At 42.8% G+C, this 23464-nt stretch overlaps 1 protein-coding gene across 1 annotated transcript; it reads right to left on the bottom strand.

Annotated features, from left to right (window-relative positions):
* Nucleotides 1-1604: 1604 nt before the first annotated feature.
* Nucleotides 1605-22703, bottom strand: map3k15 (mitogen-activated protein kinase kinase kinase 15). Its single transcript, XM_027274433.1, has 29 exons — nt 21918-22703; nt 19707-19846; nt 19347-19370; nt 17092-17285; nt 16275-16443; nt 16068-16174; nt 15734-15904; nt 15388-15500; nt 14957-15116; nt 14646-14796; nt 14440-14547; nt 13792-13841; nt 13568-13663; nt 13311-13398; nt 13098-13231; nt 12571-12698; nt 12165-12295; nt 11965-12070; nt 10452-10609; nt 10186-10366; nt 9201-9378; nt 8444-8618; nt 7188-7373; nt 6925-7030; nt 6491-6731; nt 4081-4193; nt 3887-3993; nt 3712-3788; nt 1605-2906 (listed from the first exon to the last, which is right to left on the bottom strand). Exons 1-29 carry the CDS (start codon nt 22231-22233, stop codon nt 2810-2812), a joined length of 4005 nt encoding a protein of 1334 aa, XP_027130234.1. The 5' UTR covers nt 22234-22703; the 3' UTR covers nt 1605-2809.
* Nucleotides 22704-23464: the final 761 nt, after the last annotated feature.

Genomic DNA, 23464 nt, shown 5'->3' with positions numbered 1-23464 from the left:
TACAATTTGCAAGAAAAAAAGTCATTATATTGTTGATTAATGATTTGTTTAATCCTCCCCGGGGGATCTTTCTTCTTCTTGTTGCTCATTCATTCAGGTTTTGGGTAATTAACTTCTAATAATGGTACACTGTCAGTAGAGGAACCATATGCACAAAAACACAGAAGAAAACTCTTGGCAGTAGAGTCAAATGGAAACTTGGCTGAAGCTGTTTTTTTTTTTTTAATTAGTAGTTTTTAGTTACCATGTCTGGAAAGTCTTTTTCCACAACAGGTGTGACACTACAGAACAACGAATTTACTTTCCGTGTTCCACTGGATGATTAAATAAACCTGTTGGGTTGGTTTTTGCATGAAGGCAGCACGCATGAAAGCATGCTGTATGATGTCACGTTGTCACTCAGGATTAATGTCAGATTTCCATTTCTGACTACACTAACTGTTGGCTTAGTTACTGTTGGGAGATTTAAAGCAATAGAATTATTATTGACAAATGATACTAAGGAAAAAAAGGTTATAAATAGATGAATGGTGCAATCCAGTGAGCTTTAATCACCGAAACTGTCATTGAATCAACGTTGCTCACCATTGAAATGTAACGTTGATTGTTCATCAGGTTTTGCACTGACTGAAATAGCTCAACAACTATCAGATGGATTGCAATGAAACTTGGGTGGGAGGATGAGTCCTAATGACTTTGGTGCCCTCTGATTTTTCATTTAGCACCATCATTGTGGTTTTGAGTGAATGTCTCCAAATATATTGCACTGATTATCTTCAGGTTTAATGATTCAAACTCATTCACGTCTCAAGGTTTTTGGTATAAATTATCAGAATTTTGATGATCTCTTTGTCCAAGTCTTTGGTTTATGACCAAACACCTGCAAAACGGACTTTCCCAACACCCTCTGCTGTACTTTGTTTGGTGCTCATGCAAATTAGTGGCTAATTTTAGCATGCATAACATCAGATAACATTGTCACAACAAGCATGTGAGCATGACATTAGAATTTAGGTCAAGGCTGTGCCTAAATATTGCCTCACCCAGCCGCTAACATGGCTGAAAAACTCATAAATCATCATCATCAGCTACAGTGTTAGTAAGCATTTGAAGCCTAACTGTTAGGACACACAGTAACAATGAACCCTGTAGGTTGACTCAACAGGTGGTTCACATCAATACCATTCACAGTTGACTGGCAGTCAGATGAGGCAATAAGATCCAAAGAACTAAGAGAGGAAGTGACACAAGCAGGTATGAGGCCAAAACAGGTTTCAGGCATGCAAAAGGTGAATAGGTCACAGATGGAAGGAATGTAGAACACGCTTCAACACTAAAGAAGAATACAGCCTGGTAAAGAACAGCGGTAACTTGAGATCCTTATAAAAACTATCAGCATGACGCTAATGTCTAAGGTTACTCTAAGGGTCATAAATATCTCTGAAAGACTATTTGAAAGTCTCTATTGTCCCTGATAGTTTTAAAAGGTAGGTGCAGATGTGTGTAAGGACATGAAAAATGACCTCACAAGTTGAGAAAGCTGTTTCATATTTCGCCTGCAAATACCTGACTACTAAGAGTTGACATCAAAGCAGCGCGGGCAGTTAATTTCATCATTTCCAGGTTTATTGAAGATGTAAAGCAATAATGAAACAGACGAGCACATACATATAACAGTCGGAATAAAAAAAAAAACATTTAAATAAAGATATACACACAGAGAGGAAATGTCACTTCATCGTGAATGTAAAGGAAATTTTACACAACTAATAAATAACATACAAGGCAGTGATGTGTTGGCAGTGAAACGTCTCAGTATGGCTGCGTTACATTACAAAATTTAAGGCATCATTAAGTTTAAGTTGTATCCAACAAGACTTACAGCAAAGATCTTCAGTCTTATGCAGAAGATTTGAATTGCACAGTTTTGATATAATTATCCAGTTAATGCTGAGAGTATTCAACCTGAAACTCAAACAGCTTTTTCTTGTTTGACTGAAAAAAATGTAAAAAATCAGGGACGGTCCTAACAGGAAGACGGACAGATATCCGAGATTATAAAAGTGGTTTGCCGTATTCTGGCTGATTAACGTACAATTTCTATCTGGCGTTACAGACAGCGAGCTGGTTTTGCAGATTGCGTCTCTGCAGAGAAACAGGGCCTGTGTTTGGTTTCTATATTAGAAACTTGTCGGGCTACACCTGCAATAAAAAACACTCCCTGTTGTTCATCTGAATGCTCAGTATGAGGAAGGATAGAGCAGTTCTGAGGTGAGAAAATGACTAAGTATATTTGTATGGACACCGCTCAGCAGATTATGCTAGAGGAAGAGTTTGAGAAAAAGTTTTATGGATATATATTTCCTGAGAAATCCTGCAACAACCACTCACTTCTTCAGTCTGAACGGGGGAGTTTTCATACTAAAAAGAAAGATTCTGGGCGGAGTATCGCTTTAAAAAACTGTTTCCATGTTTGCTGGGATGCATTTTTCCTTTGCAGAATTCTCAAGCACAAACACATCGTGGCACACATACACATTTAAATGCACGTACAGACACATACAGTAGTGCCTGCACGAAAGCGCTTTGGTCTGGTCAAGTGTGACGCTGTATGGAGTCAAGTGTAAGATTCAGTCAGTCCTGGACATACAACGCAGAGAGTACAACATGAAGAAGGCACTGTGGACAGAGAGAGAGAGAGAGAGAGAGGACACATGGCCATGCAGGGCTGGTAGTGCGCAGATGTGTGTGTGTGTGTGTGTTTCTGCAAAAACAAAGAGTCCTCCACAGTTGTAGTCCATGCATCACATCATGCATCATCCTCCGAGCGTTCATCATCCCCCCTCAGCCTCTCTCGCTCTCGGTGCCGCTGGATGGCCCGCCAGATGCGGCAGAGGACTCCACCCCTGAGGGGAAGAAAGGTTAGTCAGGATGAACTTTTTTGTGGAGTAAAACAGAAAAAAACTTTGAAAGAAAGACCTGCTTCAGCTACTAAACGACTTCATCGCGTTCATGAAAAGGTCAACGAGGCTGAATCTCGACCTCGTCATCACAGATTTGGTGATTATCAGACGGTGAAATTGTGTTGTGACGTGTGCAACAGACTGAAAACACATGGAACTTTGTGCCACTGAAAAATATTTTCAGCCAAGAACCAACTGAACAGTGCAACGCATAAAAGAGGTACAATGCTGCACCATCAGCGTCTTGCACGTCAACTTGTTGCATTCTTCTTCTGGTTTTTCGTCACTGATTTGCCGCCACCTACTCTTTATCTCGTGAACCGACTGCTAATATTTGCATAACGACAGCGGCGATCATTCATATTCTCTTTCTGTGAATGACTGCAGGGAGCTCCTTTCAGTTTATTTACTTTATTTTGAGTTATTGCTGACAGCCGGAGAGACGGATGTTAAGGTGAGAGAAAGAGGGAACGGCATGCACCAAAGGACCCAGGCTGGAATCAAACCAAGTTCTCAGCGGTACGGACTTCAGCCTTGATACATGCATGCTCTACTAGTTGAGTTACTGATGCGCATCATGCCAAGTTAGCATTTTTTTAGTTTCTTGTCCTGAATTCTAGACACAAACCGTTACACATCTGTGGCTTTGCCAAAGCGTGCCACCATAAAAGTGCTGCTGACGATGCAGCGAGACAGACTGAAACCCTGAGAACATCGTGCCTCAAAGTCCATGAGAGAAAGTAGATACCGTATACGTAGACAGCGGAGGTCATCTTTGGTTACGTCACTGAGAATGTCGGTCAGTGAGTATTCCTCCAGCACAAACTAGAAAACAACACACACACCATCAGCTGTCAGTTTCAGTCTACACAACATAATGTGACCATAGAAGAAGAAGAAGCAGCTACAGACAGATGTTCAACCTTATCTATGGTGTCAGCGTCCGCCCCCTGCTCTTTCAGCCAATCAGTGAGCTGCTTGTCTGGCTCGTGGTCAGCTGGGATGTGGAAGATGGAGGGAGGTGAAATGTCTGTACCCAAAAAAAAAAAAAAAAAAGAGTTAAAGAAGCACAAACATAAAAAATAACCACATCACTTCGATCAGTCAGTGAGTTTACCTGCTGGTCTGTGTCGGACTTTGACCAGCTCCAGGTCGTGTGCTCTCTGCTGCAGCGTGGCCTTCAGGACCTGCTGGTACTCCTTCTCCTTCTGCAGCAGCTCCTCCAGCAGCCTGCAGCGACAGTGACGTCCGTTAGACCAAACTCCTTACACCGCGTAGCACCTCAGAAAATATTCCGAATAGTACCATTATGACAGACAGCATAGGCCAAACGTATTCAGCTAAGTCAGAGCTACTTAGAGGTACAGTCCTGATCTGCCTAATATTTCCCATTTGGAGCCAGAATTTTAGTGTTTTTAAAGCATTCACTTCACCCCCACTTACTAACTTATATATGTTATATTATAGCTTATGTTATATTATATTTTATAGTAACTAATCATGAATGTATCCGCACACTACATACATGAATGTGACTACGTAGCAGCCTGATATTGAAACATAATATTACAGGAGATGCAAAACTTTATTTCATTTACAGCTGTCTCACAAACAGTCCTGTTTATCGGCGGATCGGCACCTTAATGGTAAATCCAAAATACATGTATGCAAATATAGAGGGGGGAAAAAGTGACGCAATTCTGACGACGGATGGAAAACAATGTTCCAGCTTTCGAAGGCGTCAGAGAGCAACAGACTAATATGATGTACAAAAATATACATTTTGTGCCATGTACTTAACTGGAGCATGCGATATAACTGGAAATATCATAAAAAGCGGATAGGATAGAGGCAGGGGTTTGAAGTTGAAGTGTTCTGAACAATATGGTTCTTCTCTACGGGTTAATATTAGGTGTAATGAATGTACTTCTGTTGAAAAACACTTCCCGGACTGAAAACTGGTGAAAAACTATTTGAACCTCTAATTCCACATTTAAGTAATGTATTGTTTAAAGTCTTTTCACAGGTTTTAAGCAACTACGTCCAACATTCCATTTATTGTGTTTTGAAAGAAATCTCAGAATTGCCTTTACAGACTTTAAGTCACCGTTCAAAAGTAGCTTGCCTGAGGACATAAAAGAAAAATCCCCTCTTTGAATCACTCATCATCTATTCGTCATCACTAAGCTTTCTCACAGTTTGCAAGTTCATACTGAACTGTTCTTCCAGATAAAAAAAAACAAGAAAAAGCTGAACTGATCTTGCACATCTAGGAAGAGACAAAGAACTCACTGTTCTTTTTTAAACAGCAATGTATGACAAGTGAACAACAACTAATGACAGGCGTGACCTGATAGAGTTCAAGAGGATAAAGATAAACAATAGTATCTTTCCTCTCATGAATAGAAATAAAACCAAGAAATGCGACTTCTGTGCAGACCTACAGCCACCCAGCATGTAAACATACTGCAAACAGGTTGGAAAGACCCAAACCCTGAGCTAGAAAGTGTTAATGAGTAACACTGGTGAATTCTAGCTGAAAGCCTTTTCGGGAGAAATGTGAATATGTGAGTGTAAGGCACGAGCAAGAGAGGGCTTCAAATGTAGCTGACATACTGACGACAAAGTTCTACAAAAGTGAACAGATTATGGAAAACCTTCAAATACAAACTCCACTGCACAAAACAATCAAAAACAATCTCTACTTTGATTTATGTTTAGTACAAAACACATTCCGAGAATGCCTGGTTTGGTATCAGGAAAGACTTTGCTATGCTCTCTAAACTATTTCTAATATGCATGTCGGATTGTTTTCCACTCGTGCTTGAATCTCTGTGAGGCTGTACTTAGGCCAAGTGCTCATGAAGTGAGCATATATCGCTGACATATCTGTAAACTACTATGGATGATGGTATGCTGTTGGTTTCTGAGGCATTACACGGCGTTAAACGCTGTAGATGTTCCACAAACGTGAACCTCGTGGTGGCACTAGAGTCCAGGGTCACTACAATTAATCCTCTGGGCACCAGATTTCATGGCAGTTCATACAGTAGATGTCAATCTGATGATGGTGCTACAGGAAAAATCAGGGGGTCACCAAAGGCTCAAGGCTCCATGAACGATCTTTAGAATCAACAGTTTTATCAAAAGAAACGGAGAAAGTTTCTGTCGTTGCTGAGACGTTTCAAAGGGTTCAAGTTTCAGGGCATCGACGTCATAATCTCTATGTTTATGCAGCTGTCGATGAAGATGTAACATCAGCAAGACTCGGTTAAAAACATGGTTAAAAAAACATATGACATAAGTAGCATTTAGATTTCTTTGGAAAACATGGACGAGGTCACGTAAAGTGTGGAAGTTTTCCGTTGAATATTTTCATTCTGTGGGATGCAGAGGCATGTGTCTGTACATGCAGGTGCTTTTACTTCCTCCTTTCATTCCCATGATGTGAACGTGCCAGGAGCAATGTTTTCCATGTGTCCTCGGATTAATCTATTTACGTTTGTCTGTGGGTGTTTTCCATTTACCTGTTTGTCTCCTGTTTGAGCCGGCCCAGCTGTGCGCCCAGCTGATGATGCGAGCGCTGATGCTCCTGGGAATGGGCGGGGTTTAACGTGATGGCCGTGGAGTGGGTGGGGTCGGCTGTCGTACCGGGGTCGTCGGTGTGAGGAGCTAAAACGGGACCGAACTCTGCTTCCTCTTCATCCACTTCGTCTTCCTTCTCTGCTCCCTCGCACTCTGACGCCGGGCCGAAGTGGGTCTGCAGCTCTGTGGGGCGACAGCACGAAGGTCATAGGTCGAGTCCAGAACATGTAGAACTAGAACTTTGGGTGAAGGTGCAGTTTTTAAAAATATCCATATTTTTTATGTATTAAAATGCAGACAGAGGACAGAAAGAGATTCAAAACTGCAGCGAGTCCACTAAAGCTCAGGCCAGGCTGCAGCCACCTGACCCACCCACCTGGTATGAGGATGGTGATGGCGGCCTGCACAGCTCGGCGGATGATGTTATCCATCGCAAACATCCAGTGGGGTTTGATGTGATGGTTCCTCAGGACTTTGTTGACCTGAACATCATCACATCACACACACAAAAGAGTTGACTGAATACTGAAATCAGGATCTGTAATCATGACAACCAACTCCAAGCTCCGACAAATCGGTCGATTAAAAAGTAAGTAGTACGGAGTGTGTGTGTGTGTGTGTGTGTGTGTGCGTGCTGACCGAGTCCTGGAAGCCAAAGAGCACCAGTTGTATCTGGTTGATGGAGGTGGAGTCAAAGTCCAGGTCCAGCTTGAGCTTGGAGATGGTGGCCGCCATGACGCGCCTCTCTGGGGAATGGATGAAGTCTCGGAGGATGCAGATGATCTGCTTGATGTGTTCGACGGAGAGCTGGAGCTCTTCACTGCCCTGCACGCACACACACACACACACACACACACACACACACAAAATACACACATATGTATTTAAATTCAGAAGCTTTCTGAGCTCAATAGTCTATTAGAGATACAGATTTGTCAGATTTAAGGAGCTGAAACACTAAAGACTCTATGAAGATTTGTCAGATTTAAGGAGCTGAAACACTAAAGACTCTATGAACTCAGGCTCTTTAAAACCCTTATTTGCAGGCTTCTTACGCCCCCTAGTGGTCAGAACAGATACATAGGCAGACAGGCTCTTTTTCTTACATGTGGAAGTGGACTCAGGTGTGGACTAATGTGTTATGTTATATTTTACAAACTGCTCTCTTTGCTGAGATCCTTCTTAAAGGTCCAGTGTGTAAGATTCAATAATTATGATTTTTTCTTGCCCTTTATCTATGGACACCACAGGTCCTCGTGCACGGAGTCCGCCGTGTTTCTTTCAGTTGCCCAGAACATACAAACTTAACACTGGTTTGTGTTTTTCATGCATTTCTCAGTGACTGTAGTTTCTCCTGTAGGAGAGACGGCACTAAATCCTACACACTGGACCTTTAATACTGAGATAAATGGAGGACGTGCACTAAAAGTTTCCATACGTTTTTTATAAATAGCACCTTTTGTAATGACATCATTATTTCAATAAGTGGTTATTATGTAGATTATAGCATCTTTACAATCACACTTTAGTTCAGGAAGTGAACCCAAATGCAGACAGAGTGAACAAAAGGTTTAACTTTAATAACTTACGTGAACACGAAATGACAAAAAAAACACTCAAATAGTCCATGAAAAATCCGAATAAATGTTGTCCAACAAATAGAAATACAGAATCGAGACACACAAGGAGCAGGAAGGCAAGAAGAAGCACAAAGACCAAACGGCACAGGACCTGGAGACAGATGCAGACCGCCGACAAGTGAAGAACTAAACTACTAATCCACACAGGTGACACAGAAACGGACAAAGACAGGAAATAAACATACAACCAGGACAACATGTTGGTGTTTGTGGTGTTGGTGAACAGATGCCTTCATCACAAACATACAAACACACCTGGATGTGGTTCTCCTTGAGGTTGGAGATGACCTTTTCCTGGTCGTCATTGAGGACCTTAAACAGAATGGCCCGTCTCTCGCTGTCCTTCTTCAGCAGGAACAGGCCGCTGTCCCTGTCATCCGGGGACGGGGGGGCATTGCGGTCTTCTGATGCCGAACCCTCATCTGGAACACTGCAACACACACACACACACACACACACACAGTGATCTCACCGCAATATAAAATAAGATTTACAACCGTGTGACGCGCCGGTCAGTTTATTTACAGATACAAGCCTCTCCTGGCTACTGTGTGTGCCCAAGGAAAGTGCAGAGACAGCATGAGTCAGCGCGGTGTGCGACGTGCACGTACGTATGCGTACACATGTGCCCCGTGCACGTGCAGATGTGCGTGCAACGGTGCATGTGTGTGTGTGTGTGTGTGTGTGTGTGCTCAGCCGCCAGCTGAAGCTCGTAAAATTATCAGAGCTCATTATATCGCCGCTGTAAAAGTCAGCAGAGCGCGCTGCGAGCACAATAAGACCACCTGCCACCCAAACACTCACACACACATTCACATCTTTTCACATGGTCTGTACTGTCAGCGTCACCAGTAACACATAGTTTCAACACTGTATGTGATACATTGTTTTTGCATTCAGAATAAGCATGCCCATTTACCCAGATTCAGAGATAATTAAGAAATCAGAGCTCCACCTCCGAAGTTCAGTCAAAACTACAAACTTGACTCTCACTATCTGCTCTCAAACGCACCTCAGGTAGTTGGAGTTGGTGGGTTTGAGGAGGTTCTCGGAGCCGGAGCTTTTCTTCTTCTGGAAGAAAACGTCGTGCTTGGAGTCGCAGTCGGGGCTCACGGAGCCGTGTTCGCTGCTGCTGCTGCCGGCGGCCTCGCACTGCAGCTGCACAGGCAGGGAGACGTTGTGGATGTAATCTGCAGAGAAGGAAGGGAGTAAATGTACTGAGAGGTTTTCCCACAAACGATCTGATTAACAAAGACCAGATTCATATATGTAGGTTTTTCCTCTTCTTGTTGCTGTCGAGCAGTAAAACCTGTTGAACCCATTTCATCTCATCCTCTTTCGAATTTTTCCACCCCATTCACCAGTTGTCGTCAGCGCTAACCGTCTGATTTGACCCTCCAATTAGATCCCTATCATTATCAGAGATCACTTCCAGCTGGTCTTAATGTTCTTCTTCTTCTTCCCCACCATCAGTTTCCAGATAAATGGACTGTACGCATTTACACTACATATTCACCCATTCAAACACTGATGGCATTAGCTGCCATGCCAACTGCTCACCAGTTTTAGGAGCTAACCATTCATACGCATTCACACACCGATGGCGGGATCAGCTTCATCTGATTAACGGACAACCCGCTCTACCTCCTGAGCCACAGCCGCCCCAAATTGTCTTGTCAAAATGAATCTTTTCAACTTTTTTTCCCAAATAAACGAATTTCCTGAAAACATTTATTTCAACTGATTCCCCCTGAATGAACTCTTTCTAGGATTAAACACAGCAAATGTACAGTCTCCCGCCTCTAGATGTTCTCTTATAATATGTGTCAGTGTTGCTATTGTTGTGGCACTATGTCTTTCCAAAAACAAGTTGTCTATCTATCTCTGGGAACATCCCATAGAACCATCCCCGAGACGTTACTATATGGACACTTCACTATGTAGGTCCTGATGGATCATACCTGTTCAAATACATGTTCGTGTACGTGCGTGTTAACCTGATGGTTTGAAGGCGATCTTGCTCTTCTTGCCCTTATTGTGTCGGACAAAAGTGTCTCTGAGGAGGTCCGAGGCGATGGCTCTCTTGTGAGGGTCCGGCTCAAAGCAGCGCAAGATGAAGGACTTGGCCTCCAGTGACAAGGACTCCGGGATCTCTGGGTGGATCTTAAACATCCCCACCTGTGACATAAAACACACAAAAACTGAGCATGTCTGCAGCTTCCACGATCATCCCAAGAAACAAACACATGTACACGAAACCTACTTTAAACATTGCTGCCTGTGGTTCTCCCAGCTCATGGAAAGGAGGTTTCCCAGTGGCCATTTCAATAATGGTGCATCCCAGGGACCAAATGTCAGCGGGGGCCCCGTAACCTCGAGGGCCCTTATCAATGATTTCTGGAGCCATGTACTGCAGAGTACCTGCGCACAGATAAGATAGATAAGTGGAGGCAATCAAGTCATTTAGCTTCAGTGTCAGCAAATATTTGTTCAACTAGACGTTTAAATTGAGGTTTCTGGACAGATGGTGAAAACTGGAGCTTGTCTAAAAGTTTATTACAACTGTAGGTTGAATATGTAATGAGTTGATGTGGTTTACTTCTGAACACAGACCTTTTAGAGTACTTCTAATCCCAAAAAGTGAGTTCAGAAGAATTCACTATTTATTTTTTTAATCTTATCTTTAAGCATTTTGTCCACGGTCTGTAATTCTGAAACAGGTTGGGCATTTGTGGGTCTGCTCTAAATGCTGATGTCAACAGTGTCAGACAGAGAGAGCTATAAAAAGACAGAGTCAGAGGACGGAGAAGCAGCAGAGGAGAAACTGATAAGGACACACAAACACACACACACCTGCTAATGAAAGGTAAACAGCCTTCTGCCTCTGCTTGATTAGCTAATCTAATTACACACTTCGCTGGCTGCCGGAGAAGTCCAGATGGCCAATGAATGTGTACGTTCGCGTGCGAGCGCGTTCGTAGAGGCTCGTGTGTCCGAGTGTTTCCATAGAGGCTGATAGTGGCTCTTGACATTTTGAGGGTCATTTGATATTTACACTCATACACTCATAGTTGGCAGCATTTCTATGACTCCATTTATGAATTACTGTCGTGTGATGTGTGCAGTTTATTTCTCTCTAAGCCGTCACTGGAGCAGATTAACGTTTTGGTTTTCGGCATGTTTGTGATCATTTAGTTGAATGTCCCTTTTATGTTGAAAAAATTAAAGATTTTATAGTTTTGATGTTTATACTTTGTCTTAAAACTTCATATTTTACAGCATTAACACATGTTTTTACACATGTGTCATCTATACGCCAGTATCTGATCCAAAAATAACAAAAAGTCATTTTTTTAAAGGTATTTTCCAGGTATATAGGGGTGTTTAGTAATTTTGCATGAAATGAAACGCGTTCCTGCGTCTGATGCTGCCAGAGTGGAGTGATTCCTGATTGTTACGGTGTGATTCTGAGGTCTGCCATATGTTTCTGTATATGTCCACCAGCTGGACAAATAGGCAAACAAGGCAAATAGCGCTCTGCTTTTGGTTTCGTAGTTAAAACATTTCCATTGTTACGTACGTTGAAACCCTGTGGATGTACCGTCATTCATCAAAACCTTACCACAGATTCAAGGAACTTCTAGAGAAAATCCATTTCTCAGGGTTTTCTTTCTTTAACATCAAATTCAAACACTTTCAACGCCCGTGTCTATTTATGTCTACTATTATCAGGACAACACAAGAATTTCTTGTAGGAAGAAGTCAAAACAAGTTACCAGTGAATGTCTCCGTGCAGGGGTTGACTCCTGCCAACCGCTTAGAGGTACCAAAGTCTGAGATCTTCAAGACACCACTGTAGGTGTTCACCAACACATTATCACCCTAATGGAGAAACAGACACACGGGGTGATGTTACACTTTATCGAATCACAGATCGTGCTGTAAGAAGGTCTCGTTCGACACGCTTTCCGTGTACCTTAATATCTCGGTGGACGATCTGGTTCTCGTGCAGGTACCGCAGCCCCTCCAGGATCTGTCTTGTGTAGAAGATTATAGTCGCCTCCTTCAGCGGGCCCCATTTTGACCTCAGCAACGCAGACAGGCTTCCTGGAGAAAGGAGAGAAGGAGTGTCCAAAACCTATCATGAAACGGGAAGATGACCAAGCAGTTAGAGAGACCGCCCAGTAACCGAGAGGTCACAAGCATCGATCTCTGGAACAGATCTGAGCTGATTTAATTCCTTTAACAAGAACCTGCAAAGTGCTTTTGATTTGTTTTGGTATTTTTCTCAGAATCTTTCTGTCTCTCTATCCAGGACCACCTACATCTAGTTCACACATCAGTGTAATTGTTTACGATCTTTCTCTCTTGTACAAACACACCTCCAGGCACTTGTTCCATGAAGATCTTGATGTATCCGTTCTCGGAAACGGAGCCCAAATACTGAACAATGTTCCTGTGCTTCAGGTACTTGTGAAGGGCGATTTCTTCATGAAGGGGCTGGGAGTACCTAATTGACAGTGAGAGAAAAACATCCAACACACAGAATATAACATTTAGTATCCCTTTTCCCACAATCAAAACATCTAGTCTTGAGTTACTCTTTAAACTGCTGCCAAAACATTCCTTTCACTGTGTTGAAGCCAAGAAGTTAGGGTTCATTTCTGAGGCCCTGTTCTCTTTATTTGATTTAGGGAAGCAACTCTCTCTGGAAACTCCAGACACAATGACATTCGCTATGGCCAAAGTTCAACTTGGTTAAAGTTCAACTCGTTTGAACCAATGCTGGCCTGTGTGTGGTGCTTTTCTTGCCTCCAGTGCACTGTGCAGGTCTGAAAGTGCCAAATTATTAAGTAAAACATATTGCCTACAACTTTTTGAACACAGAACATGGTGAACGCTGACCTACCTGCTGTCTCTCTCTGGGATCTCTTTGATGGCGATTCGGACCTGGTTGCTGAGGTCTCTCCCAGCATACACCACTCCATAGGTGCCCCGTCCTAACACCACCCTGTCCCCTGTCTCATTGGTGTCATACTCATACTGTAACACACACATATTCTTAATCAGCAATCATCAACTGTAAAATAATGTACATTTACGCCAACACGCCCTCCCTGACCTCCAACGTATCTCCATCTCCCTCCCCCTCCAGCTCCACAGCATTCCCCGTCCCATCAGATATCATCTCTTTCACCATGGAGCAGAACCTGAAACACAGAATGTAAAACCAGACGCCGAACATTCAAACATTATTATTTCCACTTTAAGGCCATCACATCGTGTAATGCAATACAATCCCACATACGTACTGTACGAACACAAACGCTTACAAACACACACACCTACACAGACACATCTAGAGGTGTGTGTCCTCACCGACCACACTGTTCCTCAGTGGAGAAGTAGATCTGGAAATCATCCGAGTTATCGTGGACGTAGAGGAAGCAGCAGCGCTCGTCGAACTTACTGATACTGCAGACAGGAGGATAAAAATACATTTTTTATTCTTATTCTCTATATATTACTTTTAAACTATCCAAATACTTTTACTGTACAAGTGAAAACAGCTTTGACAAACTTCTGCAATCGTTTCTTCATACCTAATGCCTTTGATGGACATTGCATTGAAGTTCCACTCATGGATCCCTTTCTGTAATGAAAGTGAATGAAAGTTTTTAATCGTTCACATCGTTCACATTTCTGCATACGTTCAACCAGGGTCAGAACATTAAGACTCAGACTCTTTTTGACAAAAATAATCAAACAATTGCAGAAGAAAAAGATCACTGAAATGATTCAAAGAGCAACAGTCAAACCTCAAACGATAGAAAAGTGATTGCTCCACACTGATCTGATGTTTTTGTTAGTTTCATCTCTTCACGTTGTGGAAGGTTGAGTGACGTTGAAGTCGTATGTTTCATGTACTTTTGCATTTTGTCACATTTGCTTTTATCAATGCACCAACTTCTCTACCTCAGCCAAGAGTAAAAACGTTTTTGTGAAACTTTAACTCTACTACAGTTCAATTGTCAATGCAATGAAATGTTGTGGTAAAGAGGAAGACGTGGGGAAATGTCCAGGTGGGTGCCGTTACAGATGGTTTATTTGAGCACCGTGTCAGGTCCACCAGCGTTCCACATCTTTCCCGATTTTGCGATTAGCCGGGTGGCAGGACTACAAACATGGCAGCAGATTTTGAGCTTCAGAGCAGCTCTTGATGTCACGGATACACTGTCCACGATTCTCACCGTTTCGGCAGGAGAAACATGCCAGATAGAGACGTTCTTCTCTTCAGCCTCGTTGTTAATGGACACATAGGAGGGTTGGTAAACCTTAGTCGGCTCTAGAATCAGCACCTGTGACGAAAAAGAGAAAAGAAGATTAACAGACATATCAGCACGTGTGGATATCTGACAGAGCATGTTTGTGTATTTCTGTATTTGTGCGTTTGTACCGGAAACCGCAGTCGGTTGGTGGTGCGCTGCGTGGCCTCCACAATGATGTCCATCCAGAAGTTGAGTCTCTCCCGCTGAGGAGAATGTTCCACCGTCTGCTTCTTGAACCTCTGGATCAGCTGCAGGTTCTGCACCACCGACCGCAAATACCTGGAAGAAAAACACAAACCAGAATCACTGTCTCCGTCCAATTGAACACAAAACACGGAAACTAGAGGAACTGGAAAACAGAATACATCTCAATTTCCTTTAAGCTGTCGGCTATTTCTGTGTCACTGAAAGGAAACATTAGCAGAGTGAACGTCTTTACCAAAGAGGCGGCTTGAGTTTGAAGAGTTTCTCTGCAGCCTGAGTCGCTTTAGGGATGTCGTTAGCCAGCATGCTGACGGTGAAGAACTGGCCCACGTCCCAGTAGTTATTCATTTTCTCCAGGGAACCTTTGCGTCCCAGCAGACTGTTCAACCTCACACCTAAAACATTGGATAGCAAGTGAAAAAACATTGTATACACTGTATTCTGAATTCTTCATTTTAGCCTGCTTTAGTTGTAAATATATCATTTATGTAATTTAGTGCACTACAGTTCAGCTGAAGTTCAGCCGGCTGACTTCTTTGTGTGGCCTAGCTCAAGTTGTTTTATTCACATTTATTCGCTGCTTAGTTTTCAGTTGCCCGTGTCCTGGCTTGTGTGCTGGCTTAAAAATCAATCAAAGCGCGTGTGTCAGGTTCAGGATCGTCTTACCTATTTTCCTCAGTTCAATGGAGCTCTCAAACTGTTGGCCAGCAACTATGAGGAGGACAGCCAGGTTGATACCTGAGTAGAGAGTTGGCTGCAGCTCAAAACCTTTCCTGTACCTGCGGGTCGGCATGACAAACAGAGGCGTGCATGTAAATAATTAGATAGAGATTGCATAATTTTCATAGCACATGGAAAGGGTACTTAACTCTTCATTTTAAGCCGGATGGATGAGATATATTCATGAGAAAGCCATGCAAAATTCAGCATATGTTCTTGTGACTAGAACTACAAGTACTTAAAGAAAGAGAAACACAGAAAACGCATTAGAGGACACTGTGTGTGTTCTCACCACTGTATAGCGTTGTCCCTGTTTTTGGTGTCTTTGCAGTCAGAGTCCAGGAAGATGTCCTTGTATATCCGTCCGCAGAGGCAGAACATGTCCGGGGCTGGATGTTCACACGACTGCAACACCTGCAGCATCACTCGGAGAGCCTGCTCCCTGTCGCCAGGGCTGTTCCTCCTGCACACATACAGATTAATAAATGAGGAGGTCGGGGAAAGTGTGTAACACTCAGCGACTGTGAAGTGAAGCCTATGCCAAGAACTGAAGTTCCTCGAAGATGCCAATGCAGACAGAGGGCAGAGCCAGTGTTGTGCCAGAACAGGAGCCAGGCAGCTTGTACCTGTTGAGGGCGAAGGCGTAGTGGAACTGGATCATGGGCTGGGTGGCCAGGTCGCAAGTCGGCAGCATCTCCAGAGTCTCCACCAGCTTCACCATGGCATCATAGTCCTGGTGGTGAAATAAGACAAAATGATTTCACGTGTTTCACGAGAATACAATGCATTTAGAAAAAGTTTCTCCAAATTAAGACAACGTCGTGTGCTTGTACCTGTATGTCTCTGTAAGAAAACAGCAGGTTCATGACGATGTCCTGGGTGAGGACCTCTGTGTTGTCGATCCGGAGCTTGATGCGGGAAAGCTCCTTGGCCAGCTCCTCTCCCTGGTACTTTTCTCTGGCCTTCCTGATGTCATTTAGCAGGGTGTCCTTAAAGGAAGCACTGCACAAGACAAACAGACAATAAAAATTAAAACAAAGCTCCATTATTATGGTACGGTACTGACGAGAGACAAAGCAGGAGGATGTAGATAAGAACGTCTCCCGACATATGTTGTTTTTGTCTCCTGTGAAATGAAGATATCACGATAACTTTGAGATAAGTCAGCTCAGAAAATACTTTTTAGTCATATTTTTCTTGATTTTTGTCAAATTAGAACTCGTTCTCCTAACATTTCACCAGTTTTCTCCAAATTATAACCTAATTCTTGTAACATTATGACTTTTTTCCCAAAGAATAAGTCTTTATTTTTAAAATATCAGATTATTTTTCTTCAAAGAGGCCCTAATACTCTGTCACATATGAGTTTCAAGCACTTCAGTCAACACTTTGAACTCTTTCAACCACTTATCCAGGTTCAGAACTCATTAATTTAATTCATTATCATTAGGAATTATTCTTATATTCCACTGGGAAACTAAATCTATGGTATGATAACTGATGTGGTATTAAAGAGTCTTAAATTTAACTTAATGAACTCTGCAGAAACCAAATTTATCTAATTTTCACGAAATAAATCCACAGATTTGTAATGTCAAGATACCCAACTACACCTGAGTTTAATAAGATACGATCACGTGTGCGTCTCACCAGGATGTGACGTGGATGTCCTTCAGCAGGCTGGTGAAGCGGTCAGTCAGGGGGACGCAGAGTGGCCCCAGCAGGTTGTCCCAGCTGGGCTGCATGTACTCACTGGCCCTGCGCTGAGCGTCGCTCTCACAGCACATATACTCGTGGTTAGGAGTCACTATGTAGGGGATGAAGTAGTAGTTACCACTGGACGCCTGGAAGGAGAAAGAGTGGAGATGAGTACCGGAGGTGGTTTTAAATGCTTGGTGTAGATATAATACAGCTATATTTAAGATAAACACACATGCCAGGTGTGAAAGGAGTCCAGGCAGGGAAAGACAAGAAGAGGAGTGGAGGACGTGGGTGGAGAGAGTGGGGATCACAGTGATTAATGAGGATCAGCATGAGCAGAGGATCAGTATACCACTGAGACTGTTTGGAAGTGTCACGACCACATCATTAGCAAAAGTTGGCACAAGTAATAAGGACCCCATGGCTGGTAAATACCCAGAGCAGCATGACACGACAGAACACACACTGCTTCACTGTTTGTTATTTTCCATTTTCTTATTCAGAGCAGACCAAAAGATTTATATTTACACACGCAGCACATGAGGAGTCCAATATGCTCTCTTTTAGCTCTGTTTTTGGTCTCTACCAACTCCTGAGGGAAATATTTGTAGCTGCTAAATGCCACACTGGGCCCACAAGCTAATCAGAAAAGACACTATGGAAGCCCAAGAAGATCAAAATCTAGTATTATTTGAAGCAGTGATTAGGGTTGCAAAATTCTGGGAATTTTCAAAGCTGGAAACTTTCCATGGAATTAACATTTATGGGAATTTAATGGGAATAAATGGGTATAAACTGGGATTTATTTATTTTGTATTATTTTGAATGGATTTCAGCTAAACAAAATGTTTGGATATGATACAGTTGGTTTAAATTACCCCCCAGTTTCCAGTTAATTCCCATAAATTCCCATAATTAAATAATGGAGTTTCCAATTTGGGATATTTCCAAAGTTCAGGAGCTTAACTTCCCGTGGGAAACTTTCCCTTTGCAACCTGAGTAGCTGCCCAAGAAGACCAAAATCTAGTATTACTTGAGGCTGAGCAGTAATACACAATTTAAGGCCTACAAATGGACGAATGACTCCTAACCCACTGTGTTTCTACATGACGATGACTGTATGCAAAGTTGCTAATATCACGAGTCATAACACGCTGGCTTCAGTGCAGCGTTCCCACCTGGTTGCACTGCAAGAAAAAAGAAGATCATGACTTTGAAACTGTGACATAAATCCAATAATAATCCTGCTTCTTAATTCTGTCTGATAACTATTATTAATGTTCGTTTATTAACTGGCTTTGGCTTTGTGAGTTACATGCTGTTAGAGAACTTTTGTTATTTTCACAACATCCTATTAAGGAGTTCAGTATTTTTTTAGCGTAGCATGTTTGTTGTTATTCTTATTAGTTGGTGAGAAAATCTCCCAACATAACCTGCCGCTGCATGGTACCTACTTTACTGAGCAGTCCAGAGCCTCTGTACTCTGGAGGCAACTGAACCCACGGAAAACCTGGAGACCGAGCGGCCTTCTTCACACACACACAGACAAACAATACATACATTAGAAGTTTGCTACTGTGATTGGAACAGTCTATTTTAGGAGGCTGCTATGCATGTTTTTACATGTGTGTGCGCGTGAGGGAAAACAGGGTGAGACGTAGATACACATTCCTGAATGCATTTCCGTGTGAAAGGACACCGTGAATATTATTCCGCAAATAGCATGAGACAGCATGTGCATGTAAATCACTCTGAAACAAAGCGGCACCCTCTGTGGCTGTGAAGTGAAGCCAACGCCGAAGTACCAGAAACTGCAGTTCCTCAAACATCCACTTGAGGCTGGCTCCAGAAGTGAGTCAGTCTCCATAAGTCCCCATGTTTCACAGCAGAAATAAACATGTTTACAGCCTGGTACAAAAAACAGTTTTGGTCTCTGTAGCTAATTTCCCCGTTCATGACAACTGTACTGAGGGTGAATTTATATACAACTCACCTGTTCACATTATATTAAGGCTTAAAGTTATGCAGGATTAAGAGCGTGGACGCTTTGATTACAGGTGGGTGCAGTTACAGGTGGCTTGTTTGTGCAACCAGGCTTCATTTGGCAGGACTGACGCCCCGTGCCACAACACTCTGAGCTTTACTACAGCTCTTCAGAAACCTGTGGGTGACGTAACGGATACTACACGTTTGTTTTAACTTACTGTGTTTTTCTGTGCCACCATGTCCTGCAAGGGAATAAAACAAAGAGAACATGAGATTGGATTTGAAGACTGGAAAGAAGAGCAACAGCGAGACATTGTCATGTGCTTTCGAATTTCACTGCCACGAGTCTACTCCGAACAGCTGTCTCTGTCTGGCAGCACAGTGCAGGACAGACTGTACAACACACACAACCAGTATGCACACACACACACTCATACACAGTGACTAGTATGCACACACACACACACACTCACATTAATCTGTAAATAACTCAGCGGATCACTTTGTTCCAAGGAAGTGTGAAGGAATGGCATCTATGAACTGAATGTGTGTGTGTGTGTGTGTGTGTGTGTGTGCACCTTCAGTGACTGGGCAGTGTCAGGGTCAGTGTCATGGTACAAGATGACGTTGTTGGCCATGTCGAAGCTCTCCCTCACCCCCAGATGGTAAAACAAGGAGGGCTGCCTGAACACATCGCTCATGTCGACGACCGCGATATCTGGAAGGAGGAAGAGGAAGATTTCGACAGCTGGAGGATACGCAACAACAACAACAGCAACACAAAAAAAGTCTCAGAGCTCATGCAGGTAGTGCAGGAGCAACCTTTCCTGGGATTCAAGGCCCTTGAGTGAGACCTCATTCTTCTTATTAAAGCACAATAAAACCAACAAAAAGTCAGTTCCTAAAAACACAAATCAAGAACAACATGGAGGTTCTAGTTGTCTTTTTATTGGGTTTGCCTGGTAGTTTTGAAGCCCTTTAATCCCTGATGCATTGTACAAGGATTAAAAGGAGGGTTGGATGTAATCCTTCCCTGGAGCTGCACACTCCAGAGGAGAGAAACAACACTCAGCATGGAGGCGTCGAGCATACCGAGTTATTTGATTCTGTATGAAGAAAACAAGAATGGACTAGTCCTCAGAGACAAGCATGAAGAACCACATTTTTTATTGAGGCAGCTCTCATCTCAAGACGGTAATTATCATAAAATCTACAATCAAGTACTGCACTAACAGTGCGTGAATGAGGTTCTGTTGAGCTCTGCCTACTGCAAGATGCAGGAGTTTTTCAAAAGACAGTGCAACTAGAGGATATCTTGATTTGACGACAGAGTCGTGCATAAGCATACTAGCATTTGCAAAGTAAAGCCATACGACAATGACAGGACTGTGATTACCTGTGCAGGTGTTTGGTCATATATGTGGATGCATTTTTCATTTTTCATGAGTTAAAGTAAAAAAAGAAACTTCAAAGTTTTTGCTTCTCCAATTTGGTTCAGTGACTCAGTCTTAGTGAGCATGAAAACCCATCCACCTGACAGGTGTGGCAGTCTCGGGCTGGTCACGATAAAAAAGGACACTCTAAAAGGTTTATGTTGAAAATAATGAATTCTTTTAGGCGCTGAACTGCGACCATTTCACAAAGGGTCACAAAGTAGGATCTATATTTACATTTAGTCATTTAGACGTTTTTATCCAATGCGACTCACAAAAAAGGGAAACAATCAATGACAACTCAAGAGGGGGGAAGATTTAGCAGACTTCATGCAGGCTTAATGTTTCACCGTGCTATGGAAGTACGGCAGTGTTGATTATAAAGAGATGAGGCTACCGGGCCATATGGGACCTGTCCAGTCTTGTCTCTCCACAGCTCTGCGAGTGGTCTAGTGCTTGATAAATGTAATTATTAACTCCTTTCATTATGTGGTGTTTTGTTTTATTACATCACTTCTGTTTTCACTACTCTCTGACACACACTTCTGTAGATCTTCTAACACACTGACTGACGTGAATGCTCGATAAACGTAATTATTAACTCCTTTCATTGTGTGGTGTTTTGCTTTCACTTACTCTCTGACACACACTGCCTGATGTAAATGCTTGATAAATATGCCGTGGGTTGATTTAAATGCGTGATTTCAATTGCTCAAACACTGGCAGCAGTCAAAGGCTTCACGGGAACAAAAGAGGAACTGAGAATCGACTGTGAACGTTCTTTCCAACCACATTATCTTCCTCTCACGCAATCCACGCCACCACACCTCGCCTTTCTTTCTTTTTTCCTGAAAATAACTGTGAAATTGTAAAAACTGCAAACATACCGTGATTCACTGAATAACAATATTCTGTAGAATACTCACTAGAAGCTGAAGTGTACAGAAGAGAGGTGTGATTTATGGCCCACAACACAACACTCCAAACAGTATATAATTAAATATCACTATCATAGTAATCACAACATGGACTTATTACACATATGATGATAATTTGACACATTCTCAGCAGGAATTTGGTGATTTACTGTCAAAACACTGTCCATGCAGTCATGGCAGAGGTGTTCTCCATGTGGTGATACCAGTGCAGAAATACTCTGCACACACACACTTTACTTCAGTGAAACTAACAAAGTATCAGCATTAAAATATACTTTAAATACCAGAGGTAAACAGTTGTGGAGTGAAATGTACAACATGCATGTGAGTATAAAGAGTCAGGACTTCCTACATGCTGTTAAAACACACTCCAGGTCTAGCCTTTAGTCTCTGGACTTGGACTAAGTCATGCACACACCTGCATCGTAGAAGCTGTCCAGCACTGATGTCTCTCCAAAGTCCAGCCTTCCGAAGGTGACGGTGGTGAGCAGCGCGCTCTCGGAGTCGCATGCTCTCTGCAGACACTGCAGCGCTCCGGACTCCGGGCTGCTGGCCATCACCGACTTCAGCCCGTCGTTCAGGACGTACACCACCCGCAGGGAGCGCTGCTTAGTCGGTGGGCTCGGGCTGGACACCTCACCCCTCTCCCGGTCCCTGTCCCGCTCCACGACGCACACCCCGGTGGAGTGCTCACCTCCCATGTCGGCGACCTGTGCGCTCTGCCCCGTGTCCATAGCGAGAATCTGGGAAGTGTGTGTCTGCTTTATCTCCCTCCTGCTCCGGTTACTTCCTCCTTCAATCTGTCTTCTCCTCTGTCCTCTCGCTTACTCCTCGCGTACCTGTAGTCGGCTGGAGCGGAGCGCGTCTGAGTTTGTCCCCCCTGCATCTCCGCCTCATTAACTCACATCATCTACCGATTATCTCGCACCAAGAAGTCCGCTTCACTCAGACTGGATCCGACTAGATCCGGGAGAGAGAGGGGGAGAGACAAAAATGCTCCCAGAAGTTAAAGTACTGTCCGTTTGGCTCTCGCCTCCAGGCTGGAGGAGATTGTTCAGGAGCGCGCTGTCCACAGTCTGAAATCTTATCGCCTTCTCTCTGCTTGTCTAAATATAAAACCTGTCCTGTGTCCTCCTGGTCCCTGTCAGAACAAGCTCACTCAACCTGTGGAGCTGGAACACTGACTTTTACATGTTGGCACTGAAAACAAACAAACGCTGCAAGTGAAACAAGTGTTGACGGTTTAAAAACATATGATGAGAATAAAAAATAATATGAAATCATAAAAATGGACCAGCACCATTTGGAGAAACCTCTAAAATATATAAATTTATAATGGAATAAATACATTTAGAAGCACGATTTCTAAATGCTGAAACTAAAAAATCATTTTAAATAAGTGAAATCTTTAATTTCATTATCAGCCTCCTCTGCTGTTTCTAGCACACATTAGTTATGAGTTGAAATGTGACAGCAAGATAATAAACAGAGGCAAAAATGAATGATTCAAAAACACTGAAATCGTGGCTTCGTACGTCTCTTTGCACCAAATGAACTCTGGTTCTTGAAACTGTTCAGTTCAGGAGTCAACAACTGAAAAAAACGGTTGTATTGAGACTGAAATAAGTATTGGCAGTACTTGAAGAATATTTACTGTGGTGGTACTGGTGGTAGAATGACTTGTGTTCATGCAAAGTGGAATATTTACTGTAATGATCTCATTTAAATTACAGACATAATTAGCTGAGGATGGAAATAATGCCGTTCCTCGTGTTTTGCACATACGTAGTTAAATGGTTGAAATGGAGAGAATCATTGCATGGCAGCAGGACTGGACTCTGGACAACAATAGTTCATGTAAGTCACATGAGATAAGACTTTTTATAGAGCAGACTTATCAGAGTAGGATTATGCTTAGGTGGACAAAGTCCAGCTAACGAGTCAATCTGAGCATCCTAAAAACAA

Source organism: Larimichthys crocea, chromosome XXIII, assembly GCF_000972845.2.
Source record: "Larimichthys crocea isolate SSNF chromosome XXIII, L_crocea_2.0, whole genome shotgun sequence".
NCBI lineage: Eukaryota > Metazoa > Chordata > Actinopteri > Sciaenidae > Larimichthys > Larimichthys crocea.
This window is presented reverse-complemented; position numbering and strand designations above follow the sequence as displayed.

Excerpts from the sequence above, each read along its gene's own strand:
- map3k15 (XM_027274433.1), bottom strand. The coding sequence starts at position 22,233 with ATGGACACGGGGCAGAGCGCACAGGTCGCCGACATGGGAGGTGAGCAC. Across the intron at positions 14,548-14,645 it reads CCAACCGACTGCGGTTTCCG|GTGCTGATTCTAGAGCCGAC; the intron begins GTACAAACGCAC and ends TTTTCGTCACAG. Across the intron at positions 4,194-6,490 it reads CTCAAACAGGAGACAAACAG|GCTGCTGGAGGAGCTGCTGC; the intron begins GTAAATGGAAAA and ends CTGTCGCTGCAG.